Genomic DNA, 17,915 nt, shown 5'->3' on the forward strand with positions numbered 1-17,915 from the left:
TGCATGCGTGCAGCGTGAGGTACAGCAGCTGGTGAGATGGCGCTAGTCCAGAGTTGGCCATGATGATCCACCAGAGCTCCTGCCAGTGCGGGAGCGAATGAACCAATCAAGGCGGTGATGTCAGCTACGGCTGTGAGGTGGGCAGTAGGCAGCCATGACCTCGCGTTTGACTGAACGTTGATGAACCGCTAACGCTGGACGAGGATCTCGTCTGCCAACACCCAGCACCAAGACTACCATCAATCACCTAGAGCCCATCACCGGCTCTTCCGTTGTCGACTTGCAACCTCCGCGAGTCTTCGTCTTTTGTGAAGCCTCAATCTACGCCGACACCGCCAACGTCACTCGATTCCTGCCCGCATATCCCACATCTTCGAATACCGACCATGGATCACCGACCACAGGCTTGGGGCCGTGTAAGCTCTCTTATACACTCTGAGGTCGACTCTCTTGTGGACTAACATTTTCGAAGCCTCGCGACGATGTCTACGGCGCTTACGATCACTCGTTCATGAACACCAACAGCCACCCCAACCAGCACACCCAACAGCCTCTCGTGACGGGTACCTCAGTCCTCGCCGTCAAGTACAAGGACGGCGTCGTCATCGCCGCCGATAACCTGGGTTCCTACGGGTCCTTTGCTCGCTTCACCGACGTCAAGCGTCTGCACACCTTCCAGGACACCTCCGTCGTCGGCTTCTCTGGCGACATCTCCGACATGCAGTACATCACCCGTCACCTGCACCAAAAATCCATCGAGGAGTCGTACGCGTCGTCCAGCGCCAACAAGAAGTCCCGCCTGTCCGCGGCCAACCTCCACACGTATCTCTCCAAGATGCTCTACCGCCGTCGCTCCAAGATGGACCCGTTGTGGAATCACATGCTCGTGGTAGGCTTCGACGACGACGAGAAGCCGTTTGTCGGCAGCGCGGACTTGCTGGGCACTACGTTCACTGCGCCCACGCTCGCGACCGGCATCGGTAGCATGCTGGCGCAGCCCCTGCTCCGCACCTACGCGGGCACCGACGAGGAAGCCGCCGAGCGCACAAAAGAGGAGGCCATCAAGGTCATCCAGGAGTGCATGAAGGTTCTCTTCTACCGTGACGCCCGCAGCCAGGAGACATACTCGCTAGCGGTTGTGTCTCGCGAGGGCGTGGAGATGAAGACAAGCGAGAAGCTCGAGAACATGAGCTGGGCCTTTGCCGACCGCATCAAGGGATACGGAACGCAAACCGTCTGAGTTTAGTTTTCAACTTAGGCTATAATGAATGCACTAGACATGAGCATGGTCACAGATTTGTCTGAGCCAGCGTGACATTGCTCCCGGGGACGAGATTGATGCTCCAGACTAACATTTATTAAGTTCTATACACGATCGGCAACGATACATGGAGTGCTGACAGACTGCCATAGCTTCGTGATTCCATGTGAGCCACTACTACCTACATTCGCCCACACCGAGAACGCGGATCAACCACCAGCTTTCCACTGGCGAGACCTGTCTGTACTCATTACCACAACCTTGTCCGTCAAGGTCGCGTCATATTGTAGCCAACAGGATCGAACAGCCAGGAGCGACACTCGGAAGTCATCTAAGGGCGTAGGATCAAATGATCATTCACTGGCTATGTCATTCGTCCGTGGCTACGACAGCCTTCTCTCTTGGGCCAATTGTTGCGCGGCCCACCAAGCCCGAGATGCGAAACCCGATTTCGGGTGGCTATCGGCGCCTCGATGCATGTAAGCCAGCAGTCAACGAGAGGATAAAAGGAGCTGGAATTCCTCCCATTTCTGATGAAAAGCCAAGCACATTCAATCCAAAAGCACTAAAGTACAACATGTCTACACATTCCTTGACGGACGCTGTCGAGGCTGCAAAGCAGCGCTATACTGAAGCCAACCCTACCTCAAAGGCGCTCCATGAGGAAGCCACACTGTCGCTGCCCGGAGGCAACACGAGGACCGTTCTGCATGCAGGCCCTTTTCCGATTTACATGAAATCAGGCAAGAATCACCAGGTTATATCAGAAGATGGCAAGACGTACGTCCCAAAATGACTCTAGGAGCTTGGGCACGGGACGCTTACAAGACACAAGGTACACGGACCTGCTGTGCGAGTTCACAGCCGCATTATACGGCCACTCCAACCCCAGGCTTCAAGAGGCAATCACCAATGTCGTTCAGACCATTGGCATGAATGTGGGCGCCAACACCCGGCAGGAGACCCTCTTTGCCCGTGAAGTGTGCTCCCGCTTCGCCCTCGAGCGTGTGCGCTTCGCCAACTCGGGCACAGAAGCCAACCTCCACGCCCTAGCTGCTGCAAGGTTGTTCACGGGCAAGCACAAGGTGGTGTCGTTCTCAGGCGGGTATCATGGCGGTGTCCTTGGTTTCAGGGGCGGAGCCCCCGCGAAGAACAACGTCGACAAGCAGGACTGGGTTGTGGCGCGCTACAACGACCTGGAGAGTGCCAAGGCAGCTATCAAGACGGAGGGCGTTGCAGCGGTCATCGTGGAAGGCATGCAGGGTGCCGGAGGGTGCTTTGCTGGCACGATCGACTTCCTCAGGGGCGTCCAGGAGGCAGCTCATGATGTGAGTAGCTGACACTGTCTCCCCTATTCCTTGCCACTGTTCCGCTCGCGCTGACACTCTGGACCAGGCTGGTGTTCTCTTCATCCTCGACGAGGTCATGACTTCGCGGCTGTCGTCTGGCGGTCTTGCGCAAATGTATGGCCTCAAGCCCGATCTGAAAACGTTTGGGAAGTGGCTCGGCGGCGGTCTCGCCATCGGCGCCTTTGGCGGCCGGGCTGACATTATGGCTGCCTTTGATCCCCGTCTCAGCACCTCAGTTGCCCACTCAGGCACGTTCAACAACAATACGCTCGTCACTCACGCCGGGTACACCGGCCTCAAGGAGCTCTACACCTCATCCGAGGCCGAGAGGTTCACCCAGGTCGGCGAGGCCCTGAGGGCGAAGTTGAACGAAGTAAGCAGTGGAACGAGGATGTGCTTCACAGGCCTCGGCACCATTATGGCTGTGCACATCACCAAGTGCGGCACTAGGGAGATCCTGAGAGCAAGTGATGTTGAGGAGGATCAGGTCATGATGGAATTGTTTTGGTTTGAGATGATCGAGCAGGGCTTCTGGCTCGCGAAACGAGGCTTCGTGGCGCTGATTTTGGAGACGCCGCAAGAGGAGTTGGATCGCTTCGTTGGGGCGGTTGCCACGTTTGTGGGCAAGTACCGTAGCGAGTTGTCATTGTGAGCATGCGTCAATAAAGTCTGGTTGCTGGAACGTTGATGTTCTGGCTGGATTCACTGGAATCTGTTACTTAGGGAGCATTAGTAATTGACTACCCTACAGAGAAAGCACTATCGTCTGCAACTAGCCGATGCTCAGCCGGCGCATCCTCGAAATTTCCAGTCTCGTCCGCGTGAACCAACGACACGCGACGCATCTCCACCACCATACAACTCTTGCTTCCACCACATCAGCCTCACCGCCGTGAACAGACCAGACTTGCACCCACAAAGAACACCCCAATATGGATTTCCAGAACCGCGCAGGCTCGAAATTCGGAGGCGGTGGCGTAGCCTCCCAATCCGCCACAAACGCCGACCGTCGCGAGCGTCTACGCAAACTCGCCCTCGAGACGATCGACCTGGACAAGGACCCGTACTTCTTCAAAAACCACGTCGGCTCGTTCGAGTGCCGCCTCTGCCTCACAGTCCACCAGAACGACGGATCATACCTCGCCCACACACAAGGCAAGAAACATCAGACCAACCTCGCGCGCCGCGCGGCCAAGGAAGAGAAGGAGGGCAGGGCACGCGAGAATGGCGGCATCGACCCGGCCACGGGTCTCCCAGTCGGCGTAGCGCAGGTGCGGAGGAACCTCGTCAAGATCGGGCGGCCGGGGTACAAGATCACCAAGATTCGCGATCCGCACACACGGCAACAGGGCCTGCTCTTCCAACTGCAGTACCCCGATGCGGCGCCCGGCGCCCCCGCGCCCAAGTGGCAGGTCATGAATGCGTTCACACAGCATGTCGAGGAGCCGGATCGGAATTACCAGTACCTTCTCGTCGCGGCGGAGCCGTACGAGACGGTCGGTTTCAAGATACCCGCCAGGGAGCTGGACAAGAGAGAAGATCGGCAGTTTGACTATTGGGATGCGGACGCGAAGGAGTACTGGCTCCAGGTCATGTTCATGACGGAGAGAGAGGAGAGGTACAACGCTGCGCCTGGGTTGGGCGGCAGAACGTGAAAAGGGGCCGGTGGGAAGAGGATTTGCATCAACATATCTCCCGCAACGCCATGCCAGTGGCTGGATGTACAGAGGCGCTCGCGCATGCAATGAGGCCCTGCAGCACACGCAAGCTGCGGATGATGGCCTCCAGGGTCGTGCCGGTAAGGTCTAAAGTTAGAACAGGAGCACGTCGGTGTGGCGGTCACAATCGGGCAAGCGGCTTGCGTGTAATGAGAGAGCGCCATCCAAGAGCAGAACCAATACTGTTTCTAGTCTCTTGCGAACGTGAGACGTTAGCACTGGACAATGTTCGAATAGGGAGAACACCACAGGGAACCCGTTTAATCAAGATACCCATCAGTAAAAATATCTTCTTCGTGCTTTATCGCTGTCCATTCGATGTGCATATCCCCTTCCGAGATCATATGTTGCCTATATGCGTCGCTTTTTCTACTACAAATTGCAACTTATAAAGTACCCCCACAAGCTATGCAGATCAAAAGTCATCACCATCCATTTCCCCCTTTCCCTTTCCGTTCTCTAGCGGAAGTTGTTATCAAAACGCTTGAATGTATAGCCGATGAAGGGCAAGCTCATCTCCGGAGACTCCTCCACAGGTGCGGTGCGGCCCTGCTGGATAGCCTGCGCCTTGAGCATCGTGGCGTTGTCCGTCTGGTCAATCTCGTCGGTGGGGAAGTAGGTTGTGTCAATGTTGGACGTGAGCCTGGGCTCAAACGGCGCACGGATGCGACGCAGACTGTCAAAGTCGACACCGCGGAAGAACGCGTGGTTCTTGAGCTCCTGAGCGCCGCCGCGGCCCAGGCGGTTTTCGGTGTTGCAAACCATGCTGTAAGATTTGTTAGTAAAAGAGTGACTTGGCCGTGCGAAACAGAATGACATACCTCCGGATCAGGTTCTCTGCCTCAGCGCCCAGTGTGATGTCGTCGGGGAAGTAGAGTGTCTGCCTCCAATTGACAATCTTGCGGTATGTATCGTGGCTGTCTTCGGCGCAGAACGGCGGCCAGCCAACGAGACACTCGAACATGATGGTACCCAGCGACCACCAATCGCAGTCAAAGGTGTAACCGTGTCCGGTGAAGATCTCGGGCGCAATGTAATCGGGAGTGCCCACAGTCGAGTAAGCCATGAGGCGGCGCGACCGACGCCAGTCGTTGATCTGGGAACGGTTGCTGACAGTCAGATTGATCTGGTCAATGGCGACAGAGCTGCGGTCACGGGGCCGGTTCGAGCGTCCCTGGAGCAGCTGTTGGTAGTAGTTGTTATCGTGGAGCTTGTGGAAACCGGTCGAGAGACCAAAGTCTGTCAGCTTGACGTGGCCCCCGCGATCAAGCAGAATGTTGTCAGGCTTGATGTCACTATTTGCGATGTCAGTAGCATTCTCGTGAGTAGGTCATGATCGGCTCACCGATGAATGAAGCCGAGCTTGTGGACCGCGTCAATGGCCAGCACAATCTCCGCAATGTAGAATCTTGTAATGTCCTCTGAGAAGATCTCATACTTGATGAGCATTGTCATCAAATCACCACCAGGCAAGAACTCCATCAGCATGTACAAAAAGTACGAATCCTGGAATGTGGTGTAGAGCTTGACGACCCACGGACTGTCTGATTCGGCCAGAATGTCACGCTCGGAGCGGACGTGCGCAAGTTGGTCCTTCTTGAACATCTCTGTCTTTATCAGAGACTTCATGGCGTAGACCTTGCCGTCGCCCTTCTTCTGCACCAGCTTGACCTCACCAAAGGCACCCTTGCCAATAATCTTGACAGTGTTGTAGTTCTCGGGCTTGTCCTTGGTGCGCAGGAACCTCAAGTATTGAGCCTCCTTGCGCCCAGCCGTGGACCACAACTGTTCCCTCCTGGCAGGATTCTGTTGGGGGTCCTGGAGCTTCTGCTCAAGTTCGCTTTGTCTGCAAGAAATTGTCAGCTCTGAGCTCAGTTATGGGGATCAAGCACTCCGCACCTCTGGTTGCGCTCGCGGGCCCTCTTGACACTATCCCTGAAGAAATCCGCGGCCAGCTGAGAGCATTTCTTCTGGTTGCTGTTGGCGTTGCTGCCGTACCTGTCCGGATTACGCTCGGGGGCCTGCTGGAACTCGTGGACGGGGGCCGAGGCAGGCGACGGTACAGGAGGCGCATTTGCGTAGCGATCGTACGAAGGCTGCTGTCCACCACTTCCCGCCGTGCGCGGGCGCTGGCCAGGCGAAGGGCCGCGAGCGTAGGCAGCGTTCCGCGCAGCACCACCTAGGTTCTGGTGAGAGAACTGGTGGGCCAACCCCTGGTTGGGGTCATTGCCCGGGGTGTTGGATCGAGGCTGGTACTGGGCGTTGCGATCGTCGAGCTGCTGGCCAGCGTACTGGGGAGCATACTGCTGGTTGTTCTGGGCGAAGTAGCCTTGGGGGGCGTATTGCTGCTGAGCGTACTGCTGCTGCTGCTGCTGAGGGTGCAGTCCTCCTCCCTGCTGTTGCTGGCCGGGAGGTAACACGGGCTGAGGGAACGTGGAGGGAGTCGTGGGGTACGCCCTGTCGTTTGGCACAGGCAGCCTCTGCTGGCTGCTGTCAAAGTTGAGGTGCAACCGGTTGGGATCCATCTTAAAGAAAAGAGCTAGCTTTTTCTGCCACCGGCTCAAGGTCTGTGAGTCTGTGACGGCGCTGAGGCAAAGATGGGCGATATCGGTCCTGACAAAGCTCCAATGCGAAGCTAGTAAGCGAAGGTAGGGACGCGCCGACCGAGGTTCTCGTCGCTGTGTATTTTTCGGGAGCCGCTGCGTTCGTCGACCCGGCTCGATTCGACTATTATCGGCTGACAGGGCTAGCAGTCGAGCTGCGAGGCAAACACGGTGGCGGTCAAGGTTATAGGTGGAGGGGTGTCCAAGGGTCCTCAAAGATCTGGGTGCGAGTTGGTCAGTTAGGTGCTGGGGAAGAGAGGGCAGAGACACTCACCAGCAACGACGTGACGAGACGTACCCTCGCTCAACAACGACGGGAGCTGAAGTACTAAGGAAAGAAGCCAAGAGTGCTTTGGAAAGGGGAGCGTCTCGAACAGCCACATCCGCCGGCTGTGGAGGTTTCGTACGACGGACAGCACAGGGGACGGACAGCAAGTGTGAGGGGCACGGACCCGGATCCTCGCACTGGAGCACTCGCTAGCCAACGGTGGCCGCCCCTAAATCCCCACTAACTACGGACCGCGCTTAGTTGGGAATGGGTGCGGTTGGTTGATCGATTGTCGATTCATTTGTTTCATTCAGGACAGCCATGGATGGCATGGGTGGCCCGTCTTTGGACAGCAGCCTCGTTCACGACAACAGGTCGACGTGCACCTTTGCGTAGTGCGTTTTCCTCCGCAGTGCAGCGAATATGCATGCCCGTCATGTCGTTTCTCTGGGGCAGGCGAGACGACATGGACAGCCTGCATCCGCCCAGGGCTCCTCGTGCTGATAGCGATACCCCACCATCCCAGCATCATGTTGCAACACTCGGACACCAACAACGTGCCGTGTCTTTTTCAGGTCGACCGGACATCTGAAACCGGGAGCCAATGTACGTACGACTATAGCGCAAGAGAGAACTGTGCCCCAGCCTGCCTGTTAGATCGAAGCGCAGCGTGTGCTCGCTCTTGGCCAGCGGTTGTTGGTTGTCTCTACCATTGCTAGGCCAAGACACGCAGTACAAAGGTCAATGACGCTTTTCATCAGAGTGTCTCACGACACTCGCGGCAATGTGATCTCCATGTCATCATGTCTCGGTGCGTGCCGCCTAGATGCCTGTCTACTGCCTACTACCGCAATGCAAGGCAATGCACGATTCGTAGCTACTGTACACTCACTCAACAGGCTTTCCAGAAGTCCGGCCAAGCATCGCTGTGGGTGGAAGTGAGAAGGATATGTACAAAAAGTATACAGCTTGGGATATCAGGCGGCTATCTTGCTGCTCTTACTTATTCGACATGTTCTTGTCTGAGAGGGTTCTCGTGATGGAGCATAAATTCCAGCTCCAGGAGTTGCTGGTCAGCGCCCCTTATCTCACCCGATAAGCTCCGATAATCCCTTATCGCAGCCAGATTTTCTCGCGACGCAGCGCGCCAACTACCGTCGCCATTTGCACCAGGATCTGGCGCACCGCCATCCCCTCCCCTTTATCGCTACATTCTTGCTACCTTTTGCTTCGCTGGAACTCATCATGGCGGAAACACAGCCGACGCCAGCCCAGCCTGCCGCCCCCGCGGCGGCACCGACACCACCACCCAAACCCCAGAATCCAGCACTCCGCATGATGGGCCTGCCCAACCTTCCTCGGAAGCTGCCCTCACGCAACTGGATGATCTTCTGGGGCATCACAGGCGCCTTTGCCTCCTTCATCATCTACGACAAGCGCGAGAAGAAGCGGGCCACCGCCAAATGGCGTCGCCTCGTGGCCCCCATGGCAAATGAGCCCATTGGCGCCGCGAACCAGCTTCCCCGGAAACTCACCATCTACCTCGAGGCCCCGCCGGGCGACTCGCTCCGCACGGCGCAGGACCACTTCATTGAGTATGCTAAGCCCGTGCTGGCGGCCAGTGGTCTCGACTGGGAGTTTGTCCAGGGCAGGCAGCAGGGAGACGTGAGGGCCGCCGTGGCCGAGAAGATTCGTCGTCTGAGGCGGAAGACCGAGCAGCCCACCGAGGACGTGCCGCCTACCGAGGAAGACAACCTAGAAGCACTGAGGAAGAGAATGAACCTGCCTGAATACCAGGGCGTCAAGGGCGACATTGTCATGGGACGGCATACTTGGAAGGAATACGTTCGCGGGCTACACGAGGGCTGGCTAGGCTCGCTACAAGCGCCGCCGCAGCCTATCGTTGAGCCTAAGTCCCAGACAGGCGAGGACGGCGAGAAGAAGGAGGCCCCGGCGGAGGAGGAGAAGAAGCCTGATCGCCCCCCTCAGCCTCTCCCTCACAACAAGCCTGAAGACTACGCCCTTGCGTCGCTACCACCTACCATCCCCGAGGAGTTTGCGCCCTCGGCGCCTCTGCCGCATCCTCATCGTCTCGGTTTCCGACACACATTTGTGCGTCTTGGACGCTTCCTGAACCGCCGCAAGCTTGCCGACGACATTGGTCGTGACGTCGCTGCCGTCTGCTTCGCCACGTCGCGGGACTGGAAGCCCCAAGAGGGCGACGAAACGGAACAGCAGCTTGTTCTCAAGAGTGGTGAGAGGGACTGGCCCAAGTTCGTCTGGCAGGACGAGCCCAGCAAGGACGAGGAGGAGAACAGCACGCCCAAGCCTCCCAAAGAGAAGATCTGGGCGTCGCCTCTGACCGTAGACCCTCGCATCACCAGCCGCATGCGCCGGTTTGAGATCACGCCTGAGCTGGAGGCTCGGGCTGCACAGATCAAGGTGCCCGAGGAGGAGATTGAGGGCTGGATCAAGGGTAGCTTGAGGAGTGTGTGGCGATGGGGCGCCAGCTCCTTTGAGTCCAAGCCCAAAGGACCCAACGTTGGAAACCTGGACGACTAATCAGTACATGAAACCATTTGGGGGAGCGTGTAGAGAGGCTGGCTAGTAAGTTTACTGTACCATCAAGTGTATTCATCAACGATATCCTGTATAGCATCATAGAAAGGGGCCAGTCATAAGGTGGGCAAGTCACGCCAATCATTATTTTTGTTGTATGTGAGAGCGCGGTCCATCAGTCGCTGTCGTCCGAGTCGTAGCTCACTAACCCTGATAATGACGGCTTCTTGTTCTGTGCAATTGCCTCCGCCTCGGGTGCCGATGTCTTATCTTCACTCGCCCTCGCACCGTCCTCGCTCTCCTCCTCCTTCTTCTTCTCCCTGTCGTTTTTTTTCACATCGCTCGCGAGTTTCTTCTTTACGCCAAGGCCGCCCTCTTTCTCCTTGCGCTTCCTCTTTCGCACGCCAACAGCCCAAGCCTCGTTCTCCTCTGCCTGCTTAGCCGCGTCACCATCATCACCACCACCCTTCTGCTGCTCCCGAAACCGCTTCAAGCCTTCCTCCGTCTCTTTCCTTAGTCTCTCTTCCTCTTGTCTTTTCTTCTCGCGGACCTCGTCTAGAAAGTCCACATCATCCTCGTTTAACATCTGAAACTGATTTGACAGCTTCGCTTGTTCTGCAAAGGCAGCTTCCTTCGCGGCTGCTCTCCCGTCAGCCCATCGTCCCGCATCGTCTCTTGGGCATATCAAATGGCTGGCGGACTGCTGTTACCTTTGTTCTCTTGCAACACATCGTACAATGACCTCTCGCCGCCCTCGATGGCTTTCCTCCTGGATTCTTCCCGTTGCTGTCTCTCCGCATCTAGTTGCTTTTGTACGGCTTCCCACTGTGCATTCGTGCCCGCAGAGGTACCAGTCTCTTCGGCGGACCTTTGATCTGGGCGGTCGTCGCCGGAGGAGGATATCGTGCCTCCAGAGACGAAGCGATTGGACATGTTGACCAAGAGTTCCGGATTTGACCAATACTTTTTGCAGTTGTCCCGGTCTGAGCGATGTAGAACAAGTCGTCACAGCACTGTGGTATTTGACGGGATGTGATTGATAATCGTACTCTCTCGGCAAAGTCGCGAGCGCTAGTGTCTGCTTGATCAGTATCCCTGTTCGGGATGATGCCAATATCGAACACAGTTATTGGCCTACAAGCACTATAAGGCCCAGAGTAAATCTGTAGAAAGGTTTACGCCTTGAAAGACTTATTTATGTATGATTCTAAATCATAGGTGGCTAAATTCTGCTCACTAGCACTAGCGACTTTGTTGAGAGAGTACCTACGGGCATGGCAAGCCAAAGTCGCTAGCCGTAAATCTACCGGGTTCTGCCAATCCCAACTGAACCTCAATCATCAACATACGGGACATTCAGCGTGTGATCCATACACGTCGACACAATAAATGGCGTAGCAAAGTGCAATAGACTTCTCGTCTAGGAGATTCTATGTCGTCCCCTCACCCAGTGAATGGCCTTGGAGAATCAGTCTCGCGAGACACCCTGCGCCTGCTGCCATCCAAATCCTTCGTCAAAGTCATAAAAGCGACTGCTGAGCCTGTCCTCAACGACAGCGTCGCCCGCAGTGAAGAAAACCTCCGATTAAAAGCATGCAATCCTGCCCAATGTACCATAACCCCCCGTAAAGAACAAATGCCATCCCATAAGAACAATGTCTAGAAATCGAAGAAGAGAATCATGGGAGGCCACCTTGACGAGGGCTCAAGGCCCGCACCATGCGACTCCGTTGAATGTGAAGTTTGAATACAACACCAAAGTAAACCTTCCGTACCCCATTCTTGTACCTGCAATGCAGCAAACCGCCTTGCCGAAGCAATCCTGGCAATAGGAGATTTGTATATACTGTGGCAAAACTTTTCACCCCGTTTCGTGCCACAGATAGGGTTCGGCAGCGGACCAGAATGTGGTGTCCAATGTGCGAACGGTGTGAGCAGTAGCGGCGTCTCACATTGCGTGAAAATGGAGCGTCTCTCGCGCGCTCGTCGTATCGTCTGAATGTCTGTTCTCAGGGCGGACAGCCATCCATCGTAAACCTTTTAAGGCCGTGCAAATGTGGCCCGCTCCCATATCTATCGCGAAAAAAAAATGTGTCTTGAAAACGTTTAAAAACAAAAACGCCGGTTGAACCATGGTAGACGTGTTCCAAGAAAAGCAGCAATAAACAAAAAGACGACAATGTGCTATGCATGGGACTCGAGATGCGGCTGGGTGACCCAATTCTTCCGCACGAGATCACGCTGTCGTGTCTGGGTATCGAGATCGCGCGTCGTTATTTTTGAGTGTACGAGAAAAAACAAGGAAAGTCGTGGTCGTGAAAAAGAAGAAAGAGAAAAGCCGATGATGCTGCCGCGTTGTGTCTGGAATGCCGCATGCCATGATAGGCAATTACAAGAACTTTTGTGAGAATTCGATAGACTCCAGGGTCTAGCCCATCACAGGCTGACCGTAGCCATGCGATGTGAAGTAGGGGCCGTCCTTGAGAGGGCCGGCGCAAGAGGGGCAGTTACACTCAGCCATGCCATGCTCCCAGATGTTTTGGTGCTGGTTGTATGTGTAACCATGGGCACTGTACGCAGGGGGGCGGCTCGAGTAGAAAGGATTGCGCGCAGGGGCCTGGTGAAAGCGTCCGTTGTACTGAGCAGCGGCTTGAGAGAACCAGTCGTTGTAGTGCGCATTGCTCGACACTGCCGACATGCCATAGGACTCAGGGGTACCGTAGCCAGAGTCGGGGGGTGTGAGAGGCGCGCTCCAAGCATTGCTGGACCAGGCCGAGTCTCGTGAATGATAGCTACCATGTTGGTGGACCTTGCCGGTCTGGTAGCGCTCAATTTCCGCAGCTTGGTCTTTAACGTAGCGCGAGTACGAAGAGTGACGACCGTCGTGATATCGGCCGACCTCCGTGTTGATGGCAGGGATACGGGGCGTCGCCCTCTCGCGAGAGGCTTGCAACTGCCTCTTCTTGTTTTGCTGCCACTCCTTCCAATTCTCCAGCCAAGCTTGGTAATCCTTGCTCAAGTCAAGGTTGACGTACAAGCGCCATGACATGGACTGCACCCAGTCAAATTCGAGTGCGTTGAGTTCCGAGACAGATATTCCACTGACTTCGGACCAGGATCGATTCTGGAAAGTGTTGTCGTCCAGGAATTTGCTGCCCAGAAGCAGAGACACCGTGAGGTAGCGCCATACTTGGCCCTCGGTCGCCGTATAAGCGCCTTGGGTCTTCATGGAATTGATCCTCTTCGCAAGATAGTTCATGCCGAGGAGGATCGTGGTGCTAGGCAGGCGCGTGGATGTCAGGATCTGAGACACGAACTTGCGAAAGCCCGGTGTCACAGTGGCCTCGGGGGTGACAACCCTAATCGCCATGTCGGCAACGTATTCGGCCATGACCTCGACATCGTAGTCGAGGACGGCGCAGACACCACCAGGCATGATGGGGGAGAGAAGAGGGCCGACTAAGACCTTGGAGAAGATCTTGGTCGGTGAAAGCGGTTTCGGAATCGCAAATGCGGATTTCGAAACCTCGATGCTTGAGAAGCGCCGTTACAATGGGGCGTGTCTAGCAAGATCTACTCGCCATTTAACAAGGATCGTCTGCTAGTTGATTCCGCGAGAATCGGCACAGGGGAAGCAGGGTCGGTCGTGTCGTAGAGTGAAGTAAGGTCGTGACCGGGATAGCTGGAAGGTCGTGAGTGAGATACCGTACCGGATGCTCGAAGGAGATATCGAAAGTCTGTTTCACTATGTTAGCAAATGGTGTCTGGAGGACTGCTTCGGTTCGCTAGACACGGAGCGATGTGGTGTAGGACAAGGGATTCGTTGGCGAGCCTGACACAGCGGTTCCAAGTTGATGCTCGCCATCACAATGATATCGAAGGGTACGGGAGCTAGCGCTTCGCAAATTGATTCGATCCGGTCTTTGTCAGAGATGCAGCGAGAGCTTGCGTCGCAAGCCATGCCGCTGGACCCAAACATTGGGGCCTCCGCGTCCCGCGTGTGGAAAATGTGTCGTACAGTGGTGGAGTGTGACATACCTAGAACAAGAAGAAATGCAGCAGAGTAAAATTGCTCAAGGGAATCGCAGCAGGCTCGATGATACGGAGTCGCGAGAAGCAATGTGCCTTCGAGACTTCCACGCTGACCGAGGAGATGGGCCAGTAAAAGTGCGGAAGAGGCGTGAAGGGTGAAAGTCGTTCGCGATGAACTTGAATCCTGAATCGACGAACAAAAAGAAAATGTTCGTGACTCGGCTTGTCGTGAATTCGGCGGATTCGAAGTTTTCGTCGAAGAGATAGGGAGGAGGTCGGGTTTGGAGGAAGAGGTTGAGGAGAGGAAGAGAGTGTGAGATGGAGAGACGGGATAGAAATGGTGAGGTAGGGCCCTGTGCTAGCCGGGGCGGGTGCAGATGGATGGTGCGTGGTGGTCCGTCGCTGCCTCAGTGTGCAGTACTCCGTACGTACCTCACGACTGGAGGTGTTTGTCAACACCAGAAAACCTACAAGTAGCGCCAAAAAAAAGTCTCGTGCTGCGCGGAAATGGGGTCTGCAGCAGAATGATGACCACTTGCCAGGCTTCGCCAGGCAGGCTCGACCAGGGGACCCGAGGGACCTGGGAGTCTGGGACCACCAACAGTGGCACTGCAGTCCCAGAAGTGGACTGGACGTGGCCCGTTCAAAGAATTGGGGATTTCGAGTCATCTCGGCCAATCGCAGACATGATCACGACGAAAAGTACCGCAGGGTGCGCTGACGGAGCAGATGGCCAGTTCTGTTACAAAATATACACGCACTGATGCATGCAGCTCTGGGCGGTCATTGGCTGGGACGCCACCCCTGACCTCAGTTCCGTTATTTGCACCCACCCACTGGCCGCCCAGCAACAGCACGCGCATCCAGCCAAGAGACTGGGCCGAGATGATGCTGGGGCGAATGTGGCAGGCTCAAGGTACGTACGTAGGTGGCAGGTAGATTGCCCCCGTGCGCGCCCGGTGTCTTTACTATCACGTCAGGGGGCACTACCATCACCGTCGGGCCTAGAAAACCCCAAGGTTGCGCAGTCAACCCGGACAGGCTTGTGACGTTCCGAGATTTGTTTTCAAAGTGTTGAGAAAACACTAGGTAGAGTGTACGTACATAGACTCAACTACTAATAATAATAATACTACGTACTACGTTAGCCAGGTGCATTTCTGGTCAGCCGTGGCTTGGACCAGACCTTGAGCGCTTGCGTGACTCCACAGTCTCAGGCAGAAAACCCCTCGGCAAGATCGCTGAGCGGAGAGCTGACTAAATACAGGATGCATGTATCTCATTCTGCAACCACATGGTTTGCGTGCTCTTATTGTTCAGAAGGTGCCCATCCGTTCAAACTTCACGAACTCACTGAAGCCTGATCAGGGGTGTGTGGACCGCCCAGGCAAGAACGTCATGAATTGGTTTAGTCAGGTGACCACTACCAAGACCGAAAGAGCGACAAGTCTACGGAGTAGGAAGCATAATAATAAGTCAACAAGTTGCGTTGGGTAGACAGTCATTGAATTATCGGTAGACAGTCATTGAATTATCGATATTAACCCTCAGTCATCTGTGTGCACTGAGCAACAAGCTGCATTGCTCAGGTAACTGACCGTTCAGGGGGGTGCTGCTGGGCACGGCAGGTGTCTACTGATCGAGGCGCAATTTCCAAGCAGTACCTGGTAATGACAGACCTGCGCACTTGTTGGAAGTCCAGTCGCAGCTTCTGCGTTAGTAACAGACGCCAGCCACAGGATACCTATAATACAACGCGAGGAGAGGGGATGCAAGCAACACTTGAAGCACCATGGCACTGGCATCGCTCGAGCCCGCCATTGCCCTCAGTAGAAGTGATGAAACAAGCACCATTACCTACTGACGTCGGAATGGGCCACTTCGATATTCAGGGTTGCCTCTCCTCCCGCCACCGTGCCACATCTTCAGCGTCATCTCAATGGATCACCCTGCAACTCACCTGCAGTACCTCCTCGATTGCCCGCTACGACGGCCACCACTGCAATCTCAGACCGCATCTGGTTCTGGTCAAGCGACAGTCGCGGGACAACAACAGGCCGTCTCACCCGATGACGCGCCGTTTCGAGCGGTGGCAACGACATATCCTATTGTGCACATCTTGAGGCAACCTAATAAACGATACGTCGGTATGCTACGGCTGTCACTCTGAGCGACATGTACACTCGTACATTTCAAGGTCGATAGTGTAGTAATTAATAATAATTACCACGCGGCGTTGGGAATTCACGCGGCATCCTTTTAGCTTTGTTGTTGGGTTTTAAAATTTAACGGTGACCCCGTCATCCTTTAGGTTAATTATTCGGACTTGAAAGCGCCGAACACCCGTTAATTAATTCAAACAGAGCACAAGGGTCGTCACTCCACCTGCATCCAGCGCAACAAATCGTACCGTCTGTATAAACTTGGGCCCCAAGGGCAGCCCTCTTTGTAAGTACGGATAGGATGACTAGACTGGCGCTCATTCTCGATTGCTCCCCTGAGGTTGAGCTGTGATATATTATTACGTGTACAACTACGAAAACAATCTCAGAGAGTCGGGAGATGTCGCAGTCATCAGTGCCAAAGCGAACCGCGCGTATCGTCAGTTGTCACGGTATTAATAGTGCGTTGTTAATAAATCAAGTCGATCATTTCTTGCCGCCATTCGCTGCAAGCCCAATCGAGTCTAGCGATGTTCAATTAGTGCGTGAAACATCGCGGGCCAGAGCCCTTGGTAATGCTTGTAAAAGGCCGTTTAGGGGTCCTGCAAGTTGCAACCTGGGGCTGTCTCCAGATGTCTTGTTCGAAGATTTCTCCAGTCTCTTACTCCCAGCGCAGGTGAAGTTTTTGTACCTTGCAGGTATTTTTATGAGCACCGCAGTTACCAGGTCCAAGATATCACTACCATAGTACAAGTAGGTATGATGATCTAGAATATCTCTGCTTGCCGGCCAGTTTGCCAGGCATCTCCTTTAGCGTCACGAGCCGGCCAATGGCTGTGGCTCTATTATTCAATCTCCCAGCACGCTATTTGGGATCGGTTTGCTCAACAGCCTCGACTCCAGTCATGACTTCACAGCGTCCTTGAGAATCACCGTTGGACAGAAATTTCTTGTTAGCCGCCGCTCGTGCCAACTGCTAAAAAGGTCTGCCACATGCGTGATCTCCAGCGACGGAGTGGGGCGGCGCGCATGCACAGAAGCCGGTCGACCGGAGTCTATTCAACTTTTTGCACACCGCTTCGATGCTCAGCATGGCTCTACGCGCGCCTCATTCGCTGGCTGACGATGGCTGCAGGACATTTTCCCCGCAAACCACTGCAGCGCGGCGGAGAGCGTTCGATGTTTTTCGCTCTGCGTTCCAAACTCGACTCGAACGTGCAAATCTGGAACGTTGGGACCTGCGACAGCGGGCGGCGCAGGCGAGGTTGGCGACGATCTCTGCGAGGCACCGGATGAGACGAATTTCGGTGCTGCAGAGCCTGCAGGCAGCTAATGATTACAGTACCTAGGTATCATCGCTTGGATTCCTAGCTGCCCAAACCAGCGCATCCATAATCAGGCAATTGTGTACCACAGACACATGTGGTAATTGTTGTACGCAGCGATGTCAAAATCATGTGACTACATCGACCCGGGCTCTGGCTCTGCACCCGCGGCCTGTTCGATTGCTTGGTTGAGGTAGTATCACAGTTTTCGATAAAGCTTACCTACCCTGTACAAGACGCGCGCCATATCACCTTGGGTCACCCGGTGTCGGTAGGTAATGATAGTATTATTACCGTAACTTCAATCTTGCGTGCTGATTTCCATGGTCTACCGGCTTACACGATGCGTCTGAGAATTCGCCCAACGGTTGCTTTTGTTTTCAGCATGTGTAGAGCATAGCCCTCGTGGAGTCGCATGGTTCAAAACACGGTTGTGGTCAGCCAGCGAGCCAATGTGTGCAAAATTAAACACTGCATCATTACAAGCATGCCAGGCGATGCACGCCGTCCCGGCTGACCCATTAACACATCATGGGACCGCGATATGTTTCACTGAGGCACATTGTGGCGAGGCGCTGGACCGCGGCTTCAAAGGGAGCGCGACACCATGCACAGCGTACACACACAACGGTACTCGG

The 17,915-nt window shown here is 55.1% G+C and overlaps 8 protein-coding genes across 8 annotated transcripts; 4 read left to right on the forward strand and 4 right to left on the reverse strand.

Annotated features, from left to right (window-relative positions):
- Positions 1 to 51: 51 nt before the first annotated feature.
- F5Z01DRAFT_75735 (20S proteasome subunit) lies at positions 52 to 1,425 on the forward strand. Its single transcript, XM_046267114.1, has 2 exons — positions 52 to 416; positions 473 to 1,425. Exons 1-2 carry the CDS (start codon positions 387 to 389, stop codon positions 1,238 to 1,240), a joined length of 798 nt encoding a protein of 265 aa, XP_046119058.1. The 5' UTR covers positions 52 to 386; the 3' UTR covers positions 1,241 to 1,425.
- A 413-nt stretch (positions 1,426 to 1,838) lies between these two features.
- Positions 1,839 to 3,262, forward strand: F5Z01DRAFT_673675 (putative glutamate-1-semialdehyde 2,1-aminomutase; the record flags this gene model as incomplete). Its single annotated transcript, XM_046264957.1, has 3 exons — positions 1,839 to 2,041; positions 2,097 to 2,589; positions 2,657 to 3,262. The coding sequence occupies 3 exons, from the start codon at positions 1,839 to 1,841 to the stop codon at positions 3,260 to 3,262; spliced, it is 1,302 nt and encodes a 433-aa protein (XP_046119059.1).
- A 111-nt stretch (positions 3,263 to 3,373) lies between these two features.
- On the forward strand, positions 3,374 to 4,614 carry F5Z01DRAFT_654049 (uncharacterized protein). The gene has a single exon (XM_046263401.1). The coding sequence runs from the start codon at positions 3,543 to 3,545 to the stop codon at positions 4,263 to 4,265; it is 723 nt and encodes a 240-aa protein (XP_046119060.1). The 5' UTR covers positions 3,374 to 3,542; the 3' UTR covers positions 4,266 to 4,614.
- An 82-nt stretch (positions 4,615 to 4,696) lies between these two features.
- Positions 4,697 to 7,194, reverse strand: F5Z01DRAFT_75812 (kinase-like domain-containing protein). Its single transcript, XM_046267116.1, has 4 exons — positions 6,228 to 7,194; positions 5,674 to 6,174; positions 5,150 to 5,623; positions 4,697 to 5,094 (listed from the first exon to the last, which is right to left on the reverse strand). The coding sequence occupies exons 1-4, from the start codon at positions 6,851 to 6,853 to the stop codon at positions 4,788 to 4,790; spliced, it is 1,908 nt and encodes a 635-aa protein (XP_046119061.1). The 5' UTR covers positions 6,854 to 7,194; the 3' UTR covers positions 4,697 to 4,787.
- Positions 7,195 to 8,091: 897 nt separating this feature from the next.
- Positions 8,092 to 9,847, forward strand: F5Z01DRAFT_75894 (mitochondrial import inner membrane translocase subunit Tim54). The gene is made up of 2 exons (XM_046267117.1): positions 8,092 to 8,271; positions 8,326 to 9,847. Exon 2 carries the CDS (start codon positions 8,445 to 8,447, stop codon positions 9,759 to 9,761), a length of 1,317 nt encoding a protein of 438 aa, XP_046119062.1. The 5' UTR covers positions 8,092 to 8,271; positions 8,326 to 8,444; the 3' UTR covers positions 9,762 to 9,847.
- A 51-nt stretch (positions 9,848 to 9,898) lies between these two features.
- On the reverse strand, positions 9,899 to 10,979 carry F5Z01DRAFT_76112 (N-terminal domain of NEFA-interacting nuclear protein NIP30-domain-containing protein). The gene is made up of 3 exons (XM_046267118.1): positions 10,897 to 10,979; positions 10,469 to 10,829; positions 9,899 to 10,397 (listed from the first exon to the last, which is right to left on the reverse strand). The coding sequence occupies exons 2-3, from the start codon at positions 10,689 to 10,691 to the stop codon at positions 9,934 to 9,936; spliced, it is 687 nt and encodes a 228-aa protein (XP_046119063.1). The 5' UTR covers positions 10,692 to 10,829; positions 10,897 to 10,979; the 3' UTR covers positions 9,899 to 9,933.
- Positions 10,980 to 12,186: 1,207 nt separating this feature from the next.
- F5Z01DRAFT_681174 (uncharacterized protein) lies at positions 12,187 to 13,194 on the reverse strand (the record flags this gene model as incomplete). Its single annotated transcript, XM_046265662.1, has 1 exon — positions 12,187 to 13,194. The coding sequence occupies one exon, from the start codon at positions 13,192 to 13,194 to the stop codon at positions 12,187 to 12,189; it is 1,008 nt and encodes a 335-aa protein (XP_046119064.1).
- A 150-nt stretch (positions 13,195 to 13,344) lies between these two features.
- On the reverse strand, positions 13,345 to 14,536 carry F5Z01DRAFT_75787 (uncharacterized protein). The gene is made up of 2 exons (XM_046267115.1): positions 13,797 to 14,536; positions 13,345 to 13,495 (listed from the first exon to the last, which is right to left on the reverse strand). Exon 1 carries the CDS (start codon positions 14,457 to 14,459, stop codon positions 13,797 to 13,799), a length of 663 nt encoding a protein of 220 aa, XP_046119065.1. The 5' UTR covers positions 14,460 to 14,536; the 3' UTR covers positions 13,345 to 13,495.
- Positions 14,537 to 17,915: the final 3,379 nt, after the last annotated feature.

Source organism: Emericellopsis atlantica (assembly GCF_019669845.1).
Source record: "Emericellopsis atlantica unplaced genomic scaffold F5Z01scaffold_11, whole genome shotgun sequence".
In the NCBI taxonomy this organism is placed as follows: Eukaryota; Fungi; Ascomycota; class Sordariomycetes; order Hypocreales; family Bionectriaceae; genus Emericellopsis; species Emericellopsis atlantica.